The sequence below is a fragment of the Perca flavescens genome, chromosome 12, assembly GCF_004354835.1.
Source record: "Perca flavescens isolate YP-PL-M2 chromosome 12, PFLA_1.0, whole genome shotgun sequence".
NCBI lineage: Eukaryota > Metazoa > Chordata > Actinopteri > Perciformes > Percidae > Perca > Perca flavescens.
The window spans coordinates 11,011,616-11,036,005 of NC_041342.1; the positions used below are offsets into that span (position 1 = coordinate 11,011,616).

At 40.5% G+C, this 24,390-nt stretch overlaps 2 protein-coding genes across 4 annotated transcripts in view; both read right to left on the reverse strand.

The window, feature by feature from the left end:
* The window catches only part of LOC114565594 (probable cation-transporting ATPase 13A3), a 41,205-nt gene extending 38,667 nt beyond the window's left edge, over positions 1-2,538 (reverse strand). For all 3 annotated transcript variants that reach the window (XM_028593751.1, XM_028593752.1, XM_028593750.1), the window contains exon 1: positions 2,200-2,538. The gene's annotated coding sequence lies outside the window, so the exon portion shown is untranslated. The remainder of the gene's footprint in view (positions 1-2,199) is intronic.
* Positions 2,539-3,031: 493 nt separating this feature from the next.
* Positions 3,032-22,274, reverse strand: LOC114565250 (nucleolin-like). Its single transcript, XM_028593174.1, has 17 exons — positions 22,147-22,274; positions 21,148-21,181; positions 20,970-21,044; positions 20,758-20,895; positions 16,414-16,515; positions 16,192-16,329; positions 14,766-14,837; positions 14,549-14,672; positions 14,253-14,410; positions 12,650-12,776; positions 12,391-12,551; positions 10,928-11,060; positions 10,700-10,833; positions 10,424-10,550; positions 8,485-8,693; positions 4,446-4,526; positions 3,032-3,210 (listed from the first exon to the last, which is right to left on the reverse strand). Exons 1-17 carry the CDS (start codon positions 22,159-22,161, stop codon positions 3,032-3,034), a joined length of 2,007 nt encoding a protein of 668 aa, XP_028448975.1. The 5' UTR covers positions 22,162-22,274.
* Positions 22,275-24,390: the final 2,116 nt, after the last annotated feature.

Consider the following 24,390-nt stretch of genomic DNA (forward strand, 5'->3'; position numbering starts at 1 on the left):
CTTTAATAGGTTTTAAAGGGAAAATTACTTGATCCAGATTAGGTACAAACGTAAGAAACCACTTTCTTTGGTAACACTTTACTTGAAGGTATCGACATAATTGTGACATGACACAGTCATAACTATGACATGACACTGTCATGAACGTGTCATAAACGTTATAAACAAGTCCTAATCGTCTATGACTTCTGTCATTAAATGTCATTCGGTTTTTGTCACGACAAGTTGACATTGTTTGGGTCGTCTTGATTATGACAACTTGACATTAATCAAAGTGAAATTACCAGAAGTTGTCTTGGTCATGACAAGTTGACATTAAATTAGTTTGGGATGTCTTTGTAATGACAACTTGACATTAACCAGGATTACATTACCAGAGATGTATTTCAGTGTTTCCTCTATGTTGATTTGAAAATGGCAGCCCCTCACGGCAACATTTCTGCCCCCCACGGTATCAGAAATAGGGGCTGCGTTGTTGGAGTGCATGTCGGAGAATAGCGCAGACACACAAGGATAACTAGCCAGTTGAGATGGTGTGTGTACGTCCTTGAGAACTGTAAGTCGTATAACTTATGTTGTCAGTTCATTTAAGCGTGGTCTTGCAAATTAAGTTAACTGGTGATTTTCATTGTTTGTATTCTTCACCTGCGAGCTAAATTGCATGTAGCTGTTGATTTGATATAGCCTAATAGCGATTGCTGAACGCCCTTGCTCACGTTTGTATTTTAGGTGCATTATTTACATGTTGAAGTAGTTACACTGCATTAAGATATTGTAATTAATAGTGGGTTTATTGTTATTTGCTACAGAATGCTTAGCCTATATGTAAAGATCAAAGTTGGCCTATATAGCAACTCAAAAAATACTGTTCAATCACAACTGAAAATATGTCTCATTGTGTGTGTGAATAGAGGTGAATAAATATATTAGTTTGTGTTGCAGCAAAGTGTCAGTTCCTTTGGCAACTTGACATTCAATTTCTTTGGAATGTCCTTATTAAGACAACTTGACATTAAACAGGAAGACAGTATATCAAGTTGTCATGACAAAGACATCCTCTGGTAATGTCATCCTGGTTAATGTCAAGTTGTCTTAATCAAGACAACCCAAACAAATTTAATGTCAACTTCTGGTAATGTCACTTTGATTAATGTCAAGTTGTCTTAATCAAGACAACCCAAACAATGTCAACTTGTCATGACAAAAATCGAATGACATAAGTCATAAAAGTGTATGACTTGTTTATGACACGTTCATGACAGTGTCATGTCATAGTTATGACAGTGTCATGTCACGATTATGTCGATACCTTCAAGTAAAGTGTTACCGCCGGATAGAGAAAAGCTGGAGCATGGTAGAATCACGCAGGGCTCATGTTTCTCTGCAGCAGGTCCTGGAAGGCTCGACGAGGCAGCCTTACCAGACAGTCAAATACATGCAGCAACAATACAGAGAAATCCTGCTTGAAACCCTGCTGCACTCTGCAAGCCAGCCGGGACTTTGGATCAGATTTATTTTCCAGCTGGACAAAGACCCCAAACATAAAGCCAAAGCTACACGGAGCTGGCTTCAAAACAACTATGTTGCAGTCCTAGAGCAGCCAAAGTCGAGCCCTGGTTTCTATTCAATTCAGAATTTATGGCAGGGTCCCAGTTGCAACTTGACAGCACTTTATACTACACGCTTATACAAGAACTTCCAGATGTGCAAACTTGTCTACAGAGACCCAGGTCACGCCTTTACTGAGCGAGTACTTCTGCAATCAATGGTTCGTTCATTTCACTTCATTTGGATTTGTAGACATTTAAAGAGTCAAACAAGCAGACATAATTCAACGTTGTAGAACAATAAAACATAACGTCCAAGAAGTGATAGTTTTTTGTATAGACATTGAACAATAACGTCCTGTGCTACTTGCCTCTGGTTGGTAGCAACACGTTTTAAACGCGAAAACGGTGGAAGCTAGAAGTTTCCTATCCGAGTAGAAAACAAACATTCCGACACAGTTTCAACACTGGACCTAACCGCACCAAATAGTGAACGAGGAGCCATTTTCAGTCGCAGCTTGAATCATTTAAAAAGTCTAGCGGTTTAGCAAGTTCCTGTTGAACTGTGGCGACGCGCCTAACATATAAGATAAAAAATAAAAAATAAATACCGTGGAAAATAAGCGCCAATTCATGCCCGTTAACAACTTACCGATGCCTGTTCTCTTCTCCAGCGATGCACGAGACGTTACATAGCCAGGGGAGTCAAGTGTTGCATTAAAGAGTTTGCTCGCGTGCCCCGTGCAGCACCGCGCGGCTCCATCGTGTGTGTGTGTGTGTGTGTGTGTGTGTGTGTGTGTGTGTGTGTGTGTGTGTGTGTGTGTGTAGACGCGCGCTGACACAACACGGATCCACGCTGCGCCGCTGCACGAGACCGTCCCAAACCGGTCCATTCACAAGGAAGTGGGGGAGTGGGGGACAGGATATGAGGTCAGTTCGCTAGAGTTCAGCGTGCGGGCTGAAGTTGCAAATCGGAGAACTGCCAGCGCGAGCGTCTTGTGCAAGGAGCAGTGAACTTATTATTACCCTGCCTCTCCATGCAGTGATGCAACATTTAGGCTACGTTCAGACTGCAGGTCAAAGTGGCCAAAATCCGATTTTTTTGGGGTCAAGTGACCAGGTCAGGCTTCTTCAGAAGTAGTGTGAACACTCAAATCTAGCCCAGATCTGATTTTTTCAGATCAGATTCAGGCCACTTCCACATGTGGTCCTGAATCCGACCCAGATCTGATTTTTTTCAATGCGATCGCAGTGTGAACAGCCAAGGCGGTTTTGTAATGACTTTTACCTCAAAAACCCTCGCTGCGCCCACTCTCCCCGCGGGGAGGGGCGGGGCCCCCTGCTTCCAGTGCGGCTGTTAACCGGGGCGGACTGTCCTCATTGTTACCCAACCGCGCGTCGCATCGCCAGGGCGGGGATCGGCTCACGTAAAAAGGTGATGTCGGCAACCCCCCCGACCCGCCTGTAAACACGGACCAAGGAGTTTAACGCGCTCGCAAGTCAAGCACCCGTGGTGCAATGAAAGTGAAAGCCGGCGTGCGCCGGCTGAGGTGGGATCCCGGTCCCTCGGGGTCGGGCGCACCACCGGCCCGAGTCGCCGCACCGCCGGGGAGGTGGAGCGTGTGAGAGGGCGAAGCCAGAGTGGTGGAGGCCCGTAGCGGTCCTGACGTGCAAATTGGCCGTACGGTCACACAGACCTCTTTAGTGAAGTTGCAGCCATTACCCCGCAAATTTGTCTCTTTCTCTTCTCCTCCTCAGCACCTGTGCATGGCTGCCATTACACAAACATTTTAATACAAAATAAAAAAATAAAAGCTGAATAATAAATAAAAATGCTGACTTCCTCCATAACCTCCCTAACTTTAGTGCAACAGCGTGCTGTGTCTGATGTCATTGTTATTGTTCTTTTGCGCATGCGGGTCAGTTCAAAACCGCAAACAGTTCACACTGGAATCTGATATAGGCCACATTTTAATGTGAACAGCCAAACAAAAAAATCGGATCTGAGCAAAAAATCAGAATCAGGCATTAAGACTTGCAGTGTGAACGTAGCCTTATGGATTATCAAATATGGCATGTTTAGATGTGAGCCGGGTTTTTAATTTCAGACCAGTGGCAGAGTAAAAAGACTTGGCTGAGGGTTCAGCTGTGTCCTGAGATAACCCCTTTTGGGTCTTCATCGCAGATGTTAATAACAGAACTCAAGACACAGCTGCTGTGGTTTGAAAATATATTTATCTTCACATAAAAAGGGTTCAATCTGAAATCAACTTTTCACATCACAAAACTAACATGTGATAACAAGTCAGGGTGCTTTCATACGTTTTCATAATAGTTATGAAGTTCATAGATTAAAGTACAAAATATGACTTTAAAATAAAAATGACAAGGTGTCACATGTAGAGTTGTTCCGATACTGATATGGGGAAAGCCTCCAATACTGCCTAAAATGCTGAGTAATCATCGGTGAGTAAGCAAGTCGATGCAAGGATCCAACATCACATATTTAGCCCCCGAAAAAAAATACTAAGTAGTTTATTTATGTTAGTTTTCCGTTAAGACTTAAATAGGTTCTATGGCATTCATTCACTGAATGGATTTTTCATGTTTTACAAAGGGTTTAACCCGAGCCAGGCCATACAACATCGGATCGGTACTTGATATCGGCCAATTCGCAAGTTCAGGTATCGGAATCGGGAATGAAAAAATAAAATAAAAAAAATAAAAAAAGGTATTGGAACATCTCTACATATCCTACAATCATGTAGGACTAGAACAACTGTACACATTTCCACGCCCCCATATATATATATATATATATATATATATATATATATATATATATATATATATATATATATATATATATATATATATATATATATATATATATATATATATATATATATATATATATATATAATAACTTGTCCACTTCTTTAACAGCATCCTGTGGCGTGCCGGCTCCACGTCCTTTACCTGAAAAATAAAAATCTGTTTTATTTTCACTCAAAAACCATCAAACCAAACCAGTCAAAGACCAAAGTAAACAGTACACTCAAGGTGTAGACTAACTGACCCTGGCTGTTTATGGAATCCTACACAAATACAACATTTTAATATAAAAACAATACCCACATATACAGTGGGGGAAATAAGTATTTGACCCCTTGCTGATTTTGCAGGTTTGCCCACTTACAAAGAATGCAAAAATCTACAATTGTAATCATATGTACATTCTAACAGTGAAAGACAGAATCCCAAAGAAAATTCCAGAAAATCACATCATATGAATTTATTAAAATTGATAACCATCTGATGAGGAAAAACAAGTATTTGACCCCCTGGACAAACAGCAAGTATTCTGGCTCCTACAAGCCAGTTAGTCTTTCTTTAAGACACAGTCCCAATCCGAACCAATTATCTACATCAAATACACCTGCCTCACCTCGTTACCTGTATAAAAGACACCTGTCAACACCCAAACAACCAGCATTCAACATCACCACCATGGGCAAGACCAAAGAGCTTTCTACGGACATCAGGGACAAGATTGTTGATCTGCACAAGGTTGGGATGGGCTACAAGAGAATCGGAAAGCAACTTGGAGAGAAAAGATCAACTCTCGGTGCAGTTATCAGGAAATGGAAGAAGCACCACACCACCGCCAACCTCCCTCGGTCTGGGCCTCCACACAAGATCTTGCCTCGTGGGGTGTCCCTGATCATGCGAACGGTGAGGAATCATCCCAAAACCACAAGGGGGGAACTGATGAATCAACTGAAGGCAGCTGGGACCACAGTTACAAAAGAAACGGTTGGTAACACACTACGCCGTCATGGATTGAAATCCTGCAGCGCACGCAAGGTCGCCCTGCTCAAGAAGAAACATGTACAGGCCCGCATGAAGTTCGCCATTCACCACCTGGACGACTCAGAAGAGGCCTGGAAGAAGGTGATGTGGTCAGATGAGACCAATATAGAACTTTTTGGCCTCAACTCGTCTTGTTTGGAGGGCAAAGAACACAGAGTACAACCCAAAGAACACCATCCCCACCGTCAAGCATGGTGGTGGCAACATCATGCTTTGGGGGTGCTTTTCAGCCAAGGGGACGGGACAACTCCATCGTATTGAGGGGGATGGACGGGGCCATGTATCGTGGAATTCTGGACCGACATCTCCTTCCCTCAGTGAGAGAGCTGAAGATGGGTCGAGGATGGGTGTTTCAGCACGACAACGACCCTAAGCACACCGCCAAAGCAACAAAAGAGTGGCTGGAGAAGAAGCACATCAAGGTTCTGGAGTGGCCTAGCCAGTCTCCAGACCTGAATCCGATTGAAAATCTTTGGAGGGAGCTTAAAATTGAGTTGCCAGGCGACAACCTCGAACCTGAATGATTTGGAGGCTGTCTGCAGGAGGAGTGGGCCAACATCCCTGCCGAAATGTGCACAAACCTTGTCACCAACTATAAAAACCGTTTGACATCTGTGCTGGCCAATAATGGCTTTTCTACAAAATATTAACATGCTGTTTGTCCAGGGGGTCAAATACTTGTTTTTCCTCATCAGATGGTTATCAATTTTAATAAATTCATATGATGTGATTTTCTGGAATTTTCTTTGGGATTCTGTCTTTCACTGTTAGAATGTACATATGATTAAAATTGTAGATTTTTGCATTCTTTGTAAGTGGGCAAACCTGCAAAATCAGCAAGGGGTCAAATACTTATTTCCCCCACTGTAACCAGTTATCAAACATTGGACGGATATTGGCAAAATATCAACGGCTGAAATTTGCAAACCATATGCAGGGATGCTAAAAAACAAAGTTGCAAAAGAAGGTGCAATGCATTTAGTAAAGCTGTTTTTTTTTTTTTACGCAGCGCAACAAGCTGTAAACATTACAAATACACCACTATGTTAGCTTGTTGCTAACTGCGTCTGTATGCTATTTGGTTCTGGGGTAGGACGCATATAACGTTTTAATAGAAGCAGCTGTCTGCTGCTGCAGCCAAAAAACGAGCTTGAGTTGAGAGCTGAGAGTTGAGGTAGATGGGGGAGTGCGCAGAGATTAAACCAAAACAGTAAAGTTACGTGTACAAAAATAAAATAAGCCAAAAGATGCTAAACCGTTCTGTACAGATGAGAGGAAAAGCAGAGTAGGTCATTCTGTAGGCTCGCTCTGCCAGACCTTCCTCCACAGCGCAGCGGCTAGTCCACACAGAATTCCGGGATGAGAGAAAAACGTGCTCTGGTTTGTTGGCATTTCTTTAAACCAATCACAATCGTCTCGGGCGGCGCTAAGCACCGGACGGAGCAACAGTGCCTCTGCAAAATAGCCTCAGGAAGGAACTTGTTTTGATGGAACGTGTGCGTTTATAAGTTGTTTTAGTCGTGCAACAGAAAACTCAGATCGGACAGATAGTCTAGCTAGCTGTCTGGATTTACCCTGCAGAGATCTGAGGAGCAGTTAACCATAGTCCTCAGAAATCCACCGGAGTTTAGAACGCCAACACAAAGGAGGCCGAAGGCGACGGGACATCCGGCGGAATTTCCAACGGCACCTGAACAATCCCGGAAATGAAACGTTGTCGATATGGACTTACCATTCTGTGTTCATCAATAAAAGCGGCCCCTTTCACATTACTAGTAGCCATTTAAAACATTGTTAATGTAAAAAAACAACAACAAAAACACTGATTGCCGCAGCTTGAAACTTAAGCGTGATGGATGGTTCTGCGAAAACTCCACTTGTGCGTTGGTGTGTGCGTTGATCTCTTTAAAGGAAAGGACACGCCGACTTATTGGGAATTTAGCTTATTCACTGTAACCCCCAGAGTAAGACAAGTCGATACATACCCTTCTCATCTCTGTCCGTGCTGTAACGCTGTCTGACGGTTCCAGCATTAGCTTAGCCCAGCACAGATCCTGCAGGTAACTGGTTCCAACTAGCCTACTGCTCCCAATTGTGACAAAAGTGACAAAATAACGCCAACATGTTCCTATTTACATGTTGTGATTTTTAGAGTCACAGCGTGTACAAAAAAACAACGCAACATGAGACACAGCCGTCTTCTAACAGTAAACAAACCATACCAACTATATTCTCAGACAGGCTTGCTGCGAGCATATCACTCCACCCAAGTACTATATTCTTCCACCTGAGAATATAGTTCCCAGTTTGTTTACAGTTAGAAGACAGCTGTGTCTCATGTTACATTGTTTTTTGTACACGCTGTGACTCTATAAATCACAACATGTAAATAGGAACATGTTGGCGTTATTTTGTCACTTATTCGGAGCAGTAGGATTGCTGGAACCATTCGCCTGCATGTTCTGTGCTGGTCTGATGCCGCTGGAGCCGTCAAGACAGCCTTACAGAACGCACAGAGATGAGAAGGGTATGTATGGACTTGTCTAACTCTGGGGGTTACGGTGAATAAGCTAAATTCCCAATAAGTTGGCGTGTTCCTTTAAGAGAATAGCATGGCCGGCGTGTGTGTGTGTACGCAGGGAGTGTGTGGTAGAGCGAGTGAGAGAGTGACTGTGATAGCGAGTAGCAACTCTAGAGTCATAGTGAGAGAAACAAAGTGTCTCCCCTGTGCTTTCTGACCACGGTGGGAAATCTGGAGCAGGAAAAGTTAACCCTCTCCCTGATTTCATGTCGTTTATGGAGAAGAACCAGGAAACGAGTCGGGGGAAATGCAACGCTGCCAAGCCACGGGCGAGTGACATGCGTCACCGCGACGCGTTACATTTTTCAAGAGGTGTACGTCAGGCTACGGCGTAGGGTAAATGTCTCCACGTACCTTCGTACATAGCCACGGCGTCGATTTAACGCAGAAGCATAAAAATCACGCTTTACATGGAAATGAGATTGTAATCTATGTCGAACACTTCCGAAAAACACATCTATTCATTACCCCAGTTAAACTCACCTTTGGCTTTACGCCGGCCTCTGCCGGCCTTCTGACCTGCAGGCTGTCCACTGGGCGCCAGGGGGGGCTTGGCGGGGCGTTTTGGACCTTTTACACCCTTGGCTTTTGCATAAGCCACAGTCACTTTGCTGCCATCGATCTCACAGTCCTCCATGGCTTTTTTGACAGCTTTGCAGTTGTCTTCACTCTCAAAGTCCACGAAACCAAACCTGAGAACATTTCAACGTGAGACAAGTCAGTGTGAGGTATATCGATACATATCATCTTTAAGATGCGCCTTTATTTTGAATATATTTATATTAATCTAATATTTTTTCATTCATTCATCAAACCTTTATTTATACTCGAGAGATCATTGAGGGGCGGCCCTCATTTACAATGACAGCGATTTACAAAGAAAACTACACAGGAAAGGACGCAACACCATCATAAGAACATAGAAAGACACCAAAGCTCTCCGAAACGCAAAAGAAATTTGAAAAACAGATCAGGACAATCAGGATGCAAAAGAAATACAACTATGTAGAGAAATTACAAGTAGAAGTCTGGAGGTCCAAAATCAGATTTCTAAAAAGTCCAAAAGGCACAAGTGAGTTGATTTTAAGAAAGTGTTGCATTTTGTTCCCTGAGTCAGGTCCACTAAAACTAAACGCAGTTTTTCCAAGTTGTATATTAGGGGTGTACGATTCAGAAAAGGTCACGATTCGATTCCGATTTTTAGACTTAAGATTCAATTCAAAAATCGATTTTCGATTAAAAAATGATTCACAGTATGTAAATGTAGTTATTTTCCCCATGTGATTGCAGTAGACATACAATTTAAAAGAAACACAACAAATTAAAGTTTGATATTACTTTAAAGGTGTTCATACAAAAAAAAAATTGTATTAAACTAAAAACTGCAAAAGTGCCAAGCTTTCATTTCATTTTACATTTAATTCAAGTATAAAACGGTTAAATAGAAAGTGCTGTACTCCGATCAAACCAACAAATATACTGATAAATGTGGTTTAAGGAGTACTTCAGCTATCAGGTTGACTGGTGAAATGTGAACTCGACTGGGCACACTGAACTTCTTAAAATTAGGCCCTTTCTTTTTAGATCTGTGGCAACTACAGTCCATTCAAAAGGAACTTTTGTGATGTGTCAGAATCACATAATGGATACACATTTATGTATGCATGCATGCATGCATGCATGTATGTATGTATGTAACCAGTTCATAGTCCACCACTAGCTGGAATCTGTACAGTCTTTTGTAGAAACAGAAGCTGGTCTAGGCTATGTGTTTTGGAGCGAGCATGCTCCGCTGTGCAGTTACAATGTCTCCGGCAGTTGAGAACACTCTCTCTGACGGAACTGTGGGAGGTTAGAGCAGCGAAAGAGTGTGTATTGGTTGACTGGCACGCTACTTTAGGTTGTTGTTCATCCACGTCTTTAATGTTAATCTCTAGGGTGATGGCGTACCATGTGAGGTTTGTGGTCTTTCCAAAATACTTAACTTTCGCTTGGCAAGGCCTGCATATAGCATGATTCCTATCAAGTTCCGTCTTCCCCTCGAGGTTATAAAAGCCGAGATGTGCCCAAAACTCTCGCCTTCAATGAGGATGGAGCAGGTTGAATAATTCTTTCTGTGAAGTTTGCCATAGTCTGCCCGACTAAACTACCTCCGCGGCACTCCTTTGGATTATGACAAGAGTGCTCAAGCGTCAGTGTGAATTCAACGCAGCACCATCTATGGGAATGGCGAGGTAATGTCATAGTGTCAAAACGAAAAAGAAATTCCAAAAAATATGAATAGATTTTTGGAATTGATTTTGAATCAGTAGAGCTAGAATCTTGATTCAAATCGATTTTATGTATGTATGTATGTATGTATGTATGTATGTATGTATGTATGTATGTATGTATGTATGTATGTATAGCCATAGCTGCCCACCTTTTTGAAACTCCGGTCTCTTTATCTACAGCAACTCTTGCACTGAAAGCCCCTTCAAAAGCCCCTTTCAGAGTCTCTGCAGTCGTCTTCTCGGCAAGGCCCATCACGATCAGGGTTTTAGATAGGACTGGAGGGGAGACACAATTGTGGTATTACTGTTTTCATTACTCAAACTGACTTGAAACGCATGAAATCAATGTTTTCCTATCTAATATCAATTTGGCCTGATAAAGCAGCCTATCAGACGACAGGTAACACATGACCAATCCCACACACCTTTTGCCTTCTCCGACTGTGCTCGCTTTTTGGAGAATTCCACCCTGATCTCCTTTTCTAAGATTTTCAGGTTTTGGGATGACTGCAAGGCCTTTTCAGCATCTGCCACCACTGCAAACTCCACAAACGCAAACCTGCAGAGTTTTTTGGGATTATTGAAATACTTTTTTCATTGGGGGAAAAAAAAAGAAAAAGAAAAAGTAGGCCAGTGAGTGTACATGTGCTTACCCTATTGATTTGCCTTGCTTTTTTGGTACCTGGATTTTAACAGCTTTCTGAAAAACTTTCTTGAGGTTTTTTTCATTCACGTTGAAAGGCAAATTGCTCACAAATAAGCTCTCATTTGGAGGAGGAGCTGCAGCTGTGAGAAAGAAAAGAAATCTTGTCAGTACAGGTAAATCGCTAATTCCAGATGTAATTAATTGATTGTTCAGATTTAAAAAAATAAATAAAACATACATAATTTAAGTAATACTTCACCCCTATAAATTATCATTTGTATATCACTATTCACCATTACCTTGAATTCTTTTAATGTGCCGGTGCTGTTATTGCGTGTTTTAAATAAGGTCTGGCTAGTCCACACAACATTACGGGATGAGAGAAAAATGTGCTCTGGTTTGTTGGCATTACTTTAAACCAATCACAATCGTCTTGGGCGGGGCTAAGCGGCGGACGGAGCCACGGTGCCTCTGCAAAATAGCCTCGGGAAGGAACTTGTTTTGGTGGAACGTGTGTACGTTCAAAAGTTGTTTTAGTCATGTGACAGAAAACTCCGATTGGACAGATAGTCTAGCTAGCTGTCTGGATTTACCCTGCAGAGATCTGAGGAGAATGGTCCTCAGAAATCCACCGGAGTTTAGAACACCAACACAAAGGAAGAGGACGGTGACGGACATCTGGACGTAATGAGGGACATCCGGGGGAATTTCCGGCGGCAACTGAACAATCCGGGAAACGAAACGTCGTCGATATAGACTGCAGACATAACTAGCATATGACTGGATGAATGAGACTTGGATTATACTGCACGAGTTGTGTGAGAGTTTGTAAAAGGATGTCGTGATTAGGGGTGGGGGGAAAAATAAAATAAATAAATAAAATCGATACAGCATAGCATCGCGATATTTTTCGTGGCAATACTGTATCGATACACAGACGCTAAGTATCGATCTTTTATGATATATGCGTTGGTCAGTCTGTCTGCTCGACAATCCCATTTTGCAGCAATAAAATTGAAGTGAGATTAACAGAGAGAAATGTATCTTTTTAGATAAAACAGATGTTGACAAAATTTTCCTTTGGGGGACATCATTTGAAACTGGGAAAAAATTGAAGTTGGAAGAAAGGTTGCAATATATCGCAGAATATTGCAATATGTTTAAAATCGCAATAATCTTGTATCGTGACATAAGTATCGGGATGATATCGTATCGTGAAGCCTCTGGTGATTCCCACCCCTAGTCATGATATAGTGTTGCTGCTGTTAAACTTGGCTCACTGTTACCTCAATTCATCTAGAATTTTTCTTTGCTTTTGGATTCCTCGTTCACCGTGGAGACACGCAAGAAAAGCTTCAAGACTTCAAAGTAACACGAGATGAGTAATTGATATACAAATGACCATTTTTGGGGGTGAAGTATTCCTTTTATAGCTTTTGACAGTAAACGTCTACACGTCCAGTGGTTTACCTTCTGCCTTGTTTTTGTCGTCTTTAGCTTTGGGGACTTCAGGCACATTTCTTTCTCCGACACAGTCCACAATCAAAATCCGGCCTTGGATCTTTACTTCTTGTTTTCGCTGCTGTACTTTCTTAGCAATAGCTTTATTTTGAAACTCCACAAAAGCAATGCTGTTGAAAAATAAGGAAATTACAAATATCCACTAAATGTGACTTTTTATTTTCTAATAACCATAACAGGTTAACGCAGGTTTTTATTAAACTCTCACCCTTTCTTTGGGCCTTCGGTTCCACCAGGAAACCTAACGGCGATGGCCTTGCCGAAGCTTTTCAGAATGTCTTCTTTTGTTGCGGTGTATGGGACGTTTTTCAGAAACAAACATCTGCTATCTTTGGCTGTGAAAAACACAACAGACAGTCCTCAAGTCAGACATTCAATCTATACCAACCTCCTTGGAATCTGTGATGTTTTACATTCCCAGATCATCATATCATACATGCATTATTTTAGCATGAAAAACCACACCCGTAAATCGATTATGGATAGAAATGTATTTTGGTCAATATTGAAATCGCGATTATTTAACATGATTACTAGGGGTGTGCAAAAAAAAAAAAAAAAAAGATTCACATTTGTATTTAACCTCTTCCCTTCTTCTTTTTTCTTTTTTTTTTTTAAATTGTATGTCTACTGCAATCACATGAGAAAAGTAACTACATGTACATACGGTGAATCGTTTATTTATTTAAATCGAGAATCGATTTTGAATCGAATTTTGAGCCTGAAAATCCATATTGAATCCTAATATTTTCTGAATCGTGCACCCCTAATGATTATGTTAGTTGACTTTTGAAAATATGTTGCATTAATTGAACTTAAAAACCAAATTAAGAATGAAAACATCTTGAACTGTAAAATTTTCCCTTGATAGTTTTTGAATTTCTTTCAAAAATACATTTGAAAAAAAGAAAATGTCATTCAGAACACAAGACAAAAATAAGAGTTTACTTGCAAAACGTAAGGTGCAAAAAAAATAAAAAATAATATATGTTTTTCTCGATTACATTGTTTTTTGTGATTGTTAGGAGCCGAAATCACGATCAAAGTTCGATTAATTACACAGCCCTAAACCCAAATGCACATTAGTTTTAGAAACTCAACAATGAATGCCCACTGGTGGCTTAGACACACAAGCACTACCGCTGCACCTGGATCTAAAAATGGCAAGTAAGGCCTCCTGCACACTGGCTGCATGGCGCAAGCGTGGCGTTTTCTGTCTTTACACACCAGAAACGTGTCTGACGCGGCGCTGCTGCTGCCAGCCTTGTCTGTACACATGCATGTTTCCCATAAACATAAATATATACTTATTTGATTACAGCAAAGACAACGTCGGCAGTATTGACGGCAAAATAGGCTACAGAATATTTCATTCTGTATTGACAGGTGCAATATTTGAAAATCGATAATCATTTATTTTAATTTTTTTTTAAAATTACATTTATATCTGAATTTATGTCAAAACCTAGAGACTTTCAAACATCAAAAAGTAATTTATTAAATGTATTTATGTCAAAATGACATAAAAACATCTTTTCGTATAAAATTTTGCCTGGAAACGCTTCCAACAGGCTTGTGCGTCACGTGAAAAACAGGCGTCGGCCCTATTTCTAGCATGCACACATTTTCGTTTTTGCCGCGCTTGAGACGTGCGTGTCACGCAGGCAGTGGGCAAGCTCTAACCTGATAAGATGGGAACCGAAATATAAACGGACGCAGCTGACACGCTCATGCCACGCATGCAGTCTGCAGGAGGCGTAACACACAATGGAAATAAATGTGTAATAAAACTATTTATTTAGTTGAGTTACCCTTTTGGTCCTCCGCTGGAGCTTTAATCTTCACCATGTCTTCACTTTTGACCTTTGCTTTGGCGATCCTCAATGGCTTCTCATCCAGCATTTCTCCGTTTAACGTCAAGCCTTTGGTTAAGTCCATCTCGGAGGCCAAATCTACAAATGCATGTTTTCTACAACAGCAAAACATTACTCTTGAGTTCATTTAGTATTTTTTGTAGGAGCAATACTAATGTATCAGTGGATGTAACAAACAATATCTAATGCACCTACTCAAGGGTTTACTGCCCAAAGTTAAACAGCATACTCACCTCGACCGGTCTAATCTGATGTCTTGAACCAGGAGACTTTGTTTCATCAAGTAATTTGCTAAGGAAGTTTTGATTTCGTCAAATGTTTTGGAGTTGTTCAGGTTGCCAACATAAAGACAGAAACCTGCAACAAAAAAAGAAGACAGAGACATGTGTGAGAGCAAGCATATTAGGCACGTTGCAGGACAGGGCATTTAGCTGTGTTTGGAGTTCATACCGTCATTGATGCGCTTCGTTTTCTTGGATGGGGAGGTCTCAACAGCAGCACATGCCTTGCGCTTTCCTTTTACTGCAAACAAATAGAACATTTTATAACTACAGCATAACTAAATAAAAGGGAGTACAAATGGCAGACAGCGTGTAGCATGCATCTCTCCTCATTATTTTGGTTCTACACACCCGTCACTCAGACTTAATTAACTTTTTCTTTTTTCAAGAAATCAAGTGTAATCTACCACATTGATCTGGGTCTCTGAAATTCATTACCCAAAGATCAGGTAAACACTGCCTCACAACCAGTCCCTCCAGAAAAACGTGATTATGCGATCGCATAATTCAATGCATAATCAGCCAAAGTCCGCATATTTATGCGGGGGCCGCATTTTCGCCGCATAAATTGATTGTGTGTACTTTGAGTCTCTTAAGTTGGTATCCAATAAGAAAGCTATCTTAATATCTGATGTCTACTCAAATTTCTTTAAGTGGTCCTGCATCTATATTAATGATTTTTGAAAGTCTGTCTTTTTTGTATTTTTTATTTCCCTCTGTTTAGACTTACTTTTATTTCTACTTTCATATTATATTTGTATATATTTTCGTATCTTATTTGTTTACGTATTGCAATGACTGAATATCTGTAAACTATTTTTTTAAATAAAGTAAAAAAAAAAAAAAAAAAAAAAGCATCAAACCGCAGTTTTTGCAATTTCTCGCAATTTCATCGCATAAAATTGCATAAAAAACCCGCATATTCCATCGCATTTTTTAAGAAAACGTGACGCATAATCAAGGATTTTTGCCCGCAACAATCACAAAAAAACTCTGCATTTTTCTGGATGGACGGCACAACAGCAAACTGTCTACAAGCAGTTTAGATGAAAGTTTTATCAAATTATAGAAGAGGTGAAAGCTTTTATTAGTTTTACAGATTTTGGTTTAAATAAAGTGATGGACTTCATAGTGTCCAAAGGCTGCCGTGTATGAAAGACTCACTTTCAAGTACATTTTGGTAAAACATTGAAAGCCACAGCACATACTGCACATTTTTATTTAACGTTCAGAGTTTCACATTTTAAGTGTGTTGCTTAAGTGCCACAATCAGGAAACCTATCCCCATGTAATCCCAATGTAATGCAGTCTGGACTGCTGTGAAAAACATTGTGATTTTTTTGTGTGTAAGTAGGACAATGAAAAGAACAAAAGACAGAAAGTACTTGAAACTTGACACAGCTCAGAACTTGACATTGAGGCTTTTCAAAACTCCACGCAGACAGCGTATACAACGGTGAGGTGAAAGCCGTCACGGTATGGGCTTAGACTTCCTCTGCACAGGCAGGCACCACTGGGTTCACTATGCCCTATTGCCTGACTGAATTTTATTAAATGTTGATAGTGTTTGGATCAACTCTTGGAAACATCCTTACCTGTTGTTTTTTCAACAGTCTTCTGTTGACCTCCATTGGCTTCCTTATTAACAGCTTTGCTCTTTCCCTCCTCATTCTCCTTGTCCCAGGTTACAGTTACTGTGGCTGTACTTCCAGCCACGATGTCCATCTGAGAGTCTAAAGAGGAAGCTCTGTTACTGGCACCGCTCAGAATTTCACCAATAAAGACACGTGTGTGTGTTGTCGTTGTATTTGCAGTACCTCCAGATTCCTGCATCTCTTGCTCCATCTTTGTCTCTGCACTCTCACTGGGAGCGTCCCCTGTGGAGCCGACTGCATCAGCTGAAGAGATGATCGGTTCTTCTGGCAAAAATAAGTCATGATTGGATTTAAAGACTGAAAACTTGCAGCCTCCATTTAAGCTTAAATAGGTTTACTGTAATAAATCCAAAAATGACCCCAATGCGTCATCAAATATTAAGGAAACATGCTAAGTTGAAATACTACGTTTTCTGACAACAATGCTAACGCCAGTATTTTCTCCTTTTGAAATTTCCGTTCCATGACGGAAATTCTGTTTGTGTTTTGGCCTGTGTGTCGTTATAAACTGCCCAGTTTGACAACCAGGCCGGGTTGCCAAATATACCTGTAAAAACGTAAACCCACCGTGCTACAGATGTAACATTAGTACAGCCGTGAAAGCAGCAAACAAACGAACGGGATAAACGGAGAACGATTCTACCTGCCCTAAAGAAAAAATATTTAAAAAAACCCGGCATGTTTCTAACAGTTGCATGACCAGAGACGTAACAAACCCGTCTGGGTAAATATTGGAGATGTATTTGAAAGATGGAGACAGCTTAGAGCCTAAAAGGACGCAGTTGGCTAATGTCCTCCTGAACAGGGGTCCGTTCCAGGTAGGAGGTTTAACAAACTCTGAGTCTAACCCTGATGTCTGAGTTGATTTACCCCGAGATGGGAAACTCAGAGTTTTCGGTTCCAGAACAGCTGATATGAGTTGGTTCAATCAACTCTGAGTAGGTTCACTCAGGGTTACGCGCGTGCACAAAAGGCAGTATGAATGGAGCCATGATTCTACGATTCACCATGGTAACAACCACAAACAAACGGGTCGTCGGAAATACTCATGCGCACAAACAGCGAGTTTGAACATGTATTTCGTTAAAAAAGCAAGACAGCGGCTGCTGCTGCAAAAGAGAGAGAATTGGTGTAGGAGAAAATTGCTGCTCGAGTCAATGCGTACGCATTCACAGTGTATTAATTTTATATTTAATCACAGTTAACTTATAATATTACTGGTGAAAACTGGAATTGTATTACACCTATAATTTTATTTAGGTGCAATCCTGCGGGCGAAAAAGTAAATTAGCCTATACTAATCCCCTTCTGAGGCTGCAGCACCATGACCATTAACAGAACTATAATGTATAATCATTTATTTCTTTTTAATGGCTCTACTGTCCAGGGAACACTACAAAAACGTTTAAACGTTTCAGAGCGAGACTTTTCTGATGGCTCTGCATACAGTGGCTTTACTATTACAGTAGGCCTACGCTATGAGCCGCTATCACTGTTATAAAGAAAACTGCCGTTTGCAAAAAACGTAATGCGATACAAAGAATCTGCTTGGATGTTAAAGCCTGTCCACGATGGTTGATGTTAGTGATATGAGGACAGATAATGTATCTACATATCTAATTGACTGTGATAAAAAATAGGCCTACCTCTCAAAATCGGTTATGTGGAAATGAAAATATGAAAATATCTATAGTCGGGACTCAATACCGACGTTAACTCTCTGTAAATTAATACAGCTTTTTCATCAATGGGATCGTCGACAAAAGGACATGACATGTTTGAGAAACAAACGTTTTATAATCTGCCTAATATAAACCAATACGTTTTTTTATTCATGCAGATAAAACTGCATCAAAATGCACCTGATACAGACTGAATGAATGAATGAGGAAATGAGACTGAGAGAAACTCGAGGTTTCTTGAAGAAAACCTGCTCCCGACCAGGTTAGGTTCACAGACTCAGTTACCATAGTAACTGACTCCGAGGTTAAGTTACCTTTCTTTCTGGAACGGAAAACCCAGAATTTCCCTCATCTCACAAACTCAAGAGTTTTCACTAAACCTGCTTTCTGGAACGGGCCTCAGGTAAGCTTTAGCTTCAGGCTAATTTATCACAGCCATTAGGGACTAGGGGTGGTACGGTTCATGAAAAAACATCCGAAGCGTACAGTTCAGAACGTGTGTGCGTAGCGCGGCTCGTCAATACACTTCTAACGTGCACAAACCACTTACTGCCGTTGTGCCCTCTTTCAACACCTATGTTAAAACACTCACCGGGAATGACGAGCGGGATGAGCTTGACAAACGCAACACATGGCAGATGATTGGACGAACGCGTCACGTGGGGCTGGCTGCTCTCGAATTACAAAACAGACTCTAATGGCGTCTTGTTGTGAATACAATCTCATATTTTATGAAATTAGTTCACCGAAACGTGTTTCTGTAAACATTTTAAGCAAGAAATAGACCATGCAGTTGCTGAATCTGTCTTCATTTCAGATGGACAAAGGTCAGTTTAAAAGATGTGTCAGATTTTGAGAGGCGGCGAGCCGACCGCTCCTCAACGGTGGTGTGGGGAGTGCTGCCGGTCACGTCACCTGTATTTTTGTAAGAGCTACACTGAAGTTGTTAGTTTGATAAATGCAAGTTATTTCAATTGTTGTTCTTTAATATTTCAATCTCCATGTGTTAAAAAGGGCACATATGTTCCTGTAATGGCGATACACACTAATTGTTTTGCCAAATAAATGAAAAGCTTGTTAAAATCATTGTCTTCTCTCTTGCTGTATCAAAATCTCACCTCGCTTTCCTCAAAGATGGTCCCAATAATGTGCTTAAAGTCAAATTCCGTTTGTGCATGATTACAAGATAGAACTATGTTTTAATACTGTGTGATACATTGTGGATAATTAAGCTATATATCAAATGCTGAAGTATATTTCTGGAGTGTTAAAGATTAAAGAAAAAATAACAAGAACCGTACAGAACCGAAAACCGTGACCCTAAAACCGTGATACGAACTGAACCGTGGATTTTGTGAACCGTACCACCCCTACTAGGGACGGCCATTTTATGTAATTTCAATATTTGTGTACTTACATTGAATTATATAGCTAGAGTACCCGAGTTGGTTAATCGCAAAAACAATTGAGACACAGCCAGTGAAGTGATCCCGACTGGTCCTGGCTAACGCCGCCATGCTAACCCTGCTAACTGCTAACGTTACCAGAAGACCAGGCAAGCAGCCCATGGCTGTTTACAACGTGTAGTTCAGCGGTCGGAGCAGACAACGGTGAGTTATTTTAAGCCAGGAGAGAGGGGCGGTAAATCGGAAAGAGAGGACTGTGAGTTCGCAGTGTGTTTAGCGATTGTCGCCGTAATTCTAAACCAATGAAGTGTGTTCAGTCGGCAAGGTAGTGGTATTTTCAGCGGCTCCTATTGTAATTCTAAGCCGAGGAAGTGTGCCTGACTGGCGTGTGGAGAGGACGGTGAGGTTGTGGGGTTTTTGCCGGTTCCTACTGTAATTCTAAGCCGAAAAAGTGGGTCTGTCAGTTGGTTACAGAGCTCCGCGTGAGCACGGGCATTTAGGACTGTCAATAGAGCCAGCATCTACCGTTAGCTACTCCGCTGTGCTGTGGAGTAATGTCTGGCTATGTGAGACTAGCATCTACCGTTAGCTACTCCGCTGTGCTGTGGAGTAATGTCTGGCTATGTGAGACGAGCATCTACCGTTAGCTACTCCGCTGTGCTGTGGAGTAATGTCTGGCTATGTGAGACTAGCATCTAACGTTAGCTACTCCGCTGTGCTGTGGAGTAATGTCTGGCTATGTGAGAAAAGCGTCTAGCAACATTGTTGTGGATGCTGCGGTCTCAGCCTGGAGACCAACGTGAACTTCGAGTCTGGGGAGGATGGGGTGGGGGAGACAACACTCTCCAGTATTTTGAATTTGTACTGCAGTAACTTTTTTAAACACTAGCTGTCAGTATTACATATTGCACCTTTAAAGATCTGACTTAAAGATCTCGCTGTGTGCATTTCTCTCTGGAGTGAGTGTTACAATACTTTCACAGGATTTATATAGAACATCCACCTGCTTTATATTCAAAAGAGACATGGAAATCTCAACTTTTTACACTATGGGACCTTTAAGATGGACTCATTCAACTAAAGACTAACACCTTTGACTTAAATGACAAGAAACACATTTGATTAGGATAAACAAGAGTTATTCATTACATTAAAGACATGCTGTAATTTAGCGTGTTTTTTATGAATCGGTTTAAAGTTAAAATGAAAATATGGCCTGCAACAGATGCAATAACTACTATTTACCAAACTAGTAGCATCTTTAAGATTCAAAACATGAAGACTAACTTTACACCTGCAATGTTAATGATGAATATTTTTCACTGGAGGACAAATCTTCCATTTCTTAAAAAACAAAAAAGGAGAAAAAAAGAAAAAGTGATGCAATAGTAACTTATGATTCTGGTAAACAACCTTACCACTATCAGTCATCTGATCACTTGCATTAGGCCTGTTTTCTGCATCCTCAACTTCTCCATCCTCATTCTTCTTGTCCCAGGATACAGCCACTGTGGTCGCACTTCCTTTTACTTTAACGACAGTGTCCATCTGAGAATCTAAAGAGGCAGCTTTGTTACTGGCACAGTTCAGAAGCTCAAATCAGACATCATGTGTAAGGAGTCTGCCGTACCTTGTTCATCTTGGTCCTTCTTGGGAGCATCCTCCTCTGTTACCACTATTTGTTTGCTTAAACAGGTCTGTCCTTCTGAAACAATCATATGTTGAATGACTTAATGTTATTGTCATTATTACATCCAAACAATCATGCTCATTGGGATTTCCCACTGATTTTAAAAGAAATGACTTACCAACAGTGCTTAGTCTTTTACTACGCCTTGTCGACTGAAAGAGACACAAACACACAAATCAAATTATGACCCTGTTGTGGCATAAAAGAAGCGAGCTTGTGACTGGGAGGTCGCCGGTTCAATCCCCAGACCGACAGGATAAATAATCTGGGTAGGGAAAGTGAAAGAGCAGCGCTTGTTCCTCCCTCATTACTGAGGTGCCCTTGAGCAAGGCCCTTCACCTCAAATGCTCCAGTGGAGCTGCTCAGCGGCCAGCAGATCAGACTGTGGTTGTACCGGGCAGCTTCCAGGTATGAATGTGGAACTGTGTGAATGTGACAGGTCACGGTTGCAATTGAGAATTTGTTCTCAATGGACTTACCTGGATAAATAAAGGCTAAGTAAAATTTTAAAAAATGCTCTTGTGAGCAAAGGGTGCCTTCAAGCTAAAAATATTTCCAATTTTGATTAATTTGTCAATAAGTTCTTAACATGTATCATCATCCAAACCCCCAAAACAGTCAAATTATACTTGTGTAGTAAATACCAGCAGCAAAGCCTCACATTCTAAGAAGCTTAAACCAATGAAAGCATGATATTCTCACTTGATAAATAACTGCAACTTTTAATTGATAAATGAACACATTTTATCTACTTTTGTGTACTGTGTTGCAACTGCTTTCACCTCTATTTATATATAATTACTAAAATATATTACTTCGAATTGTGCACACATTCATGTTTACAATAAGCGTATTTATTTGTAATCGTCGACTTTAACCTTTGTCAAATCAACTAAGACTTAACGTTAAATGCAAACACGTTACTCACACTTTAAAACAGTGGCTGTAGGTAAAACCCATGTGTTTACAACTAGCTTCCTAACTGTAAGCTAACGGTAGTTAGTTTGTAGCTAACAGAACACGACCGAACTACGGTTAGCTTACGGTTAGCAATGTAACGTTACTTAGTGCACGTTGAAGCCAGGTTAAAATAAATATAAAGGAACGTTATTCTTACGTCTGTCTTAGCCATATTTTTTGTTGCAACGCCTCACGATCACAGGCTGGTACGAACGGCTAGTAGTCGTAGCTGGTAAATGCACGTGTGTTGAGCTAAAAAAAAAAAAAACATCCACATGCGACACTGCGACACTACGCACTGCGCATGCGTGTGCTGTACTACGGGCGCTCACACGTATTTTATGCGATTCAATCATAGACTGTAAATATTTGGATTCAACCGGATTCAACGACAGCTACTTTCGGAATCTCCCCGTCACAGACACTTCAGTGTATAAGGATTTTTTTTGCGATGGTAAAACTGGCAAGGCCTTTTTTTAAAGGGGACCCCTGACATATCATCCAAGATATTTGAATGAAAATGGGTTGTATGGGTACCCACCACAACTATGGTCAGAACTCCTTTTTTCATACCTACACCAAAATGTGGAATGACATTCCCCATCACATCAAAATACTACAATCCATTACATATTTCAAAAAGGCATAGGCCTACAAACTGTTCCTTCTCAACAGTTATTACACTTGCACTCATTGATTGTTCATGTATTGTCTGCACTGTTTGCACCGCAGTCTGTATAGTTGTTTTTAGTTGTCTGTATCTGTCTAGCCCATGCTAATGTCCTGTACATGTGTTTCTGTCTTAATGTGCTGTAACTGTGTTTTATGTTCTATGTTTCTGCAGAACAGGAACCTGCTGGAAAACAGTTTTTAAACTGAGTAAGGCCCGTTTTAAATGTTACTTTAAAAAAATGTATAATAAATTAAATGAAATTAAAAGTGTCCCCTTTACAGACATGCCCGCATTATGCTGCAGTTTGGGACAAAACCATGCAGTTTTTCTTACGCAGTATAAATGTGTTATTTTATTCTGTTCTATCCTAAAATGGTTTAGGCCCATAACCCTTTTGGGGTTGCATAAATTGGGTGTGACTGGAAAGCTGAGACTCTTGGGGATTCAATGAGCCCATTGTATAGATGCGTGATAAGGATTAGTATCCTTAGTAACCATTTCATTGTGAGACCATTTTCTTAAACTTGACCTCACTGTATAAAATTACCTGACCTAATCACATGATAGGTGATACGTGATAATCACAGCCTCATGAAACTTTACAACCTCAAACTATTGTTTGTATAGAGACCTGAGCATTCAATGAAATATAAGCATGAAAGATGCTGGTTCATTATTGCAAAAATTACATTTGTTATCAATATCTAAGAATTTGGAGAAATATAGATTATTACAGCCGAAGTGATTTTTCTTCTTCTTCTTTTTAATACTTTATTAAAACATTGTGTCTTGTAAACAGACCGATGGACATGATTTCTGTTGTTGTTGTTGTTGTTGTTGTTGTTGTTGGTCATGGATATATATTTTTATTTTTAATTGACGAAATGCAGTGTACTAGGCAGAGAATCAGGTAAACAGTAGCTTATAGCACATGAACATCAAGTGTACAAAATAAAAAAAAACATACAAAGCAATCGATAATCATTACATAGAAAAAATAAAAATAAAAAGAGGTACATGAAAACATAAATTTACAATTAGTCAGAGGTTTCAGGGGAAAAAAGCTCTACAGTTTCCACAATTTTCATTTTCATGGATATGAATGATTTTTTTTTTTTTGACAAAAAGCAGGAATGACAGCACGTGGACAACAAGTGCACAAACTTATGAAAATACTAATTAAAAAAATGAAAATAGAAACATACGACGATACGAGGCAATACAAATGAGAAATAACAGAGACATTACAAAAACAAAAAAAGTACATAAACATGGATATGAATGAAGCGCTTTCCGAAGAGGCACCAGTGACGTTTGAAACGCCGGACGTCATCAGTCACGTGGTATTCCCGATACGATAACTTCCGATTCAAACAAATGTGTGTAGATATATTAAGAAACAGAACGTTGAAACAGTGCGCTTCACATGAGTGAAACAACCTTCGGTACCACCCGCCCATCTGTAAGCTGCTATGAACACATATTGGGTAAATTTGGTTAGCAGACAGTGAATAATATTGAGAGGGGGGAAATCATATTAGGGAGTGTTTTTTGGAGCAACTGTTCAAATTTCATCTTTTGACCGCTAACGTTAGCTAGTTTGACCGGACTTGTGAATTAGTCAACTCGTGCTTCAGCTAGCTAGCTAAGTGCCATAGATATACACATATGGCTAAGTGCTATGTATTTCATATCTCCATCACTCAAGACCATAAACTGACTTGAATT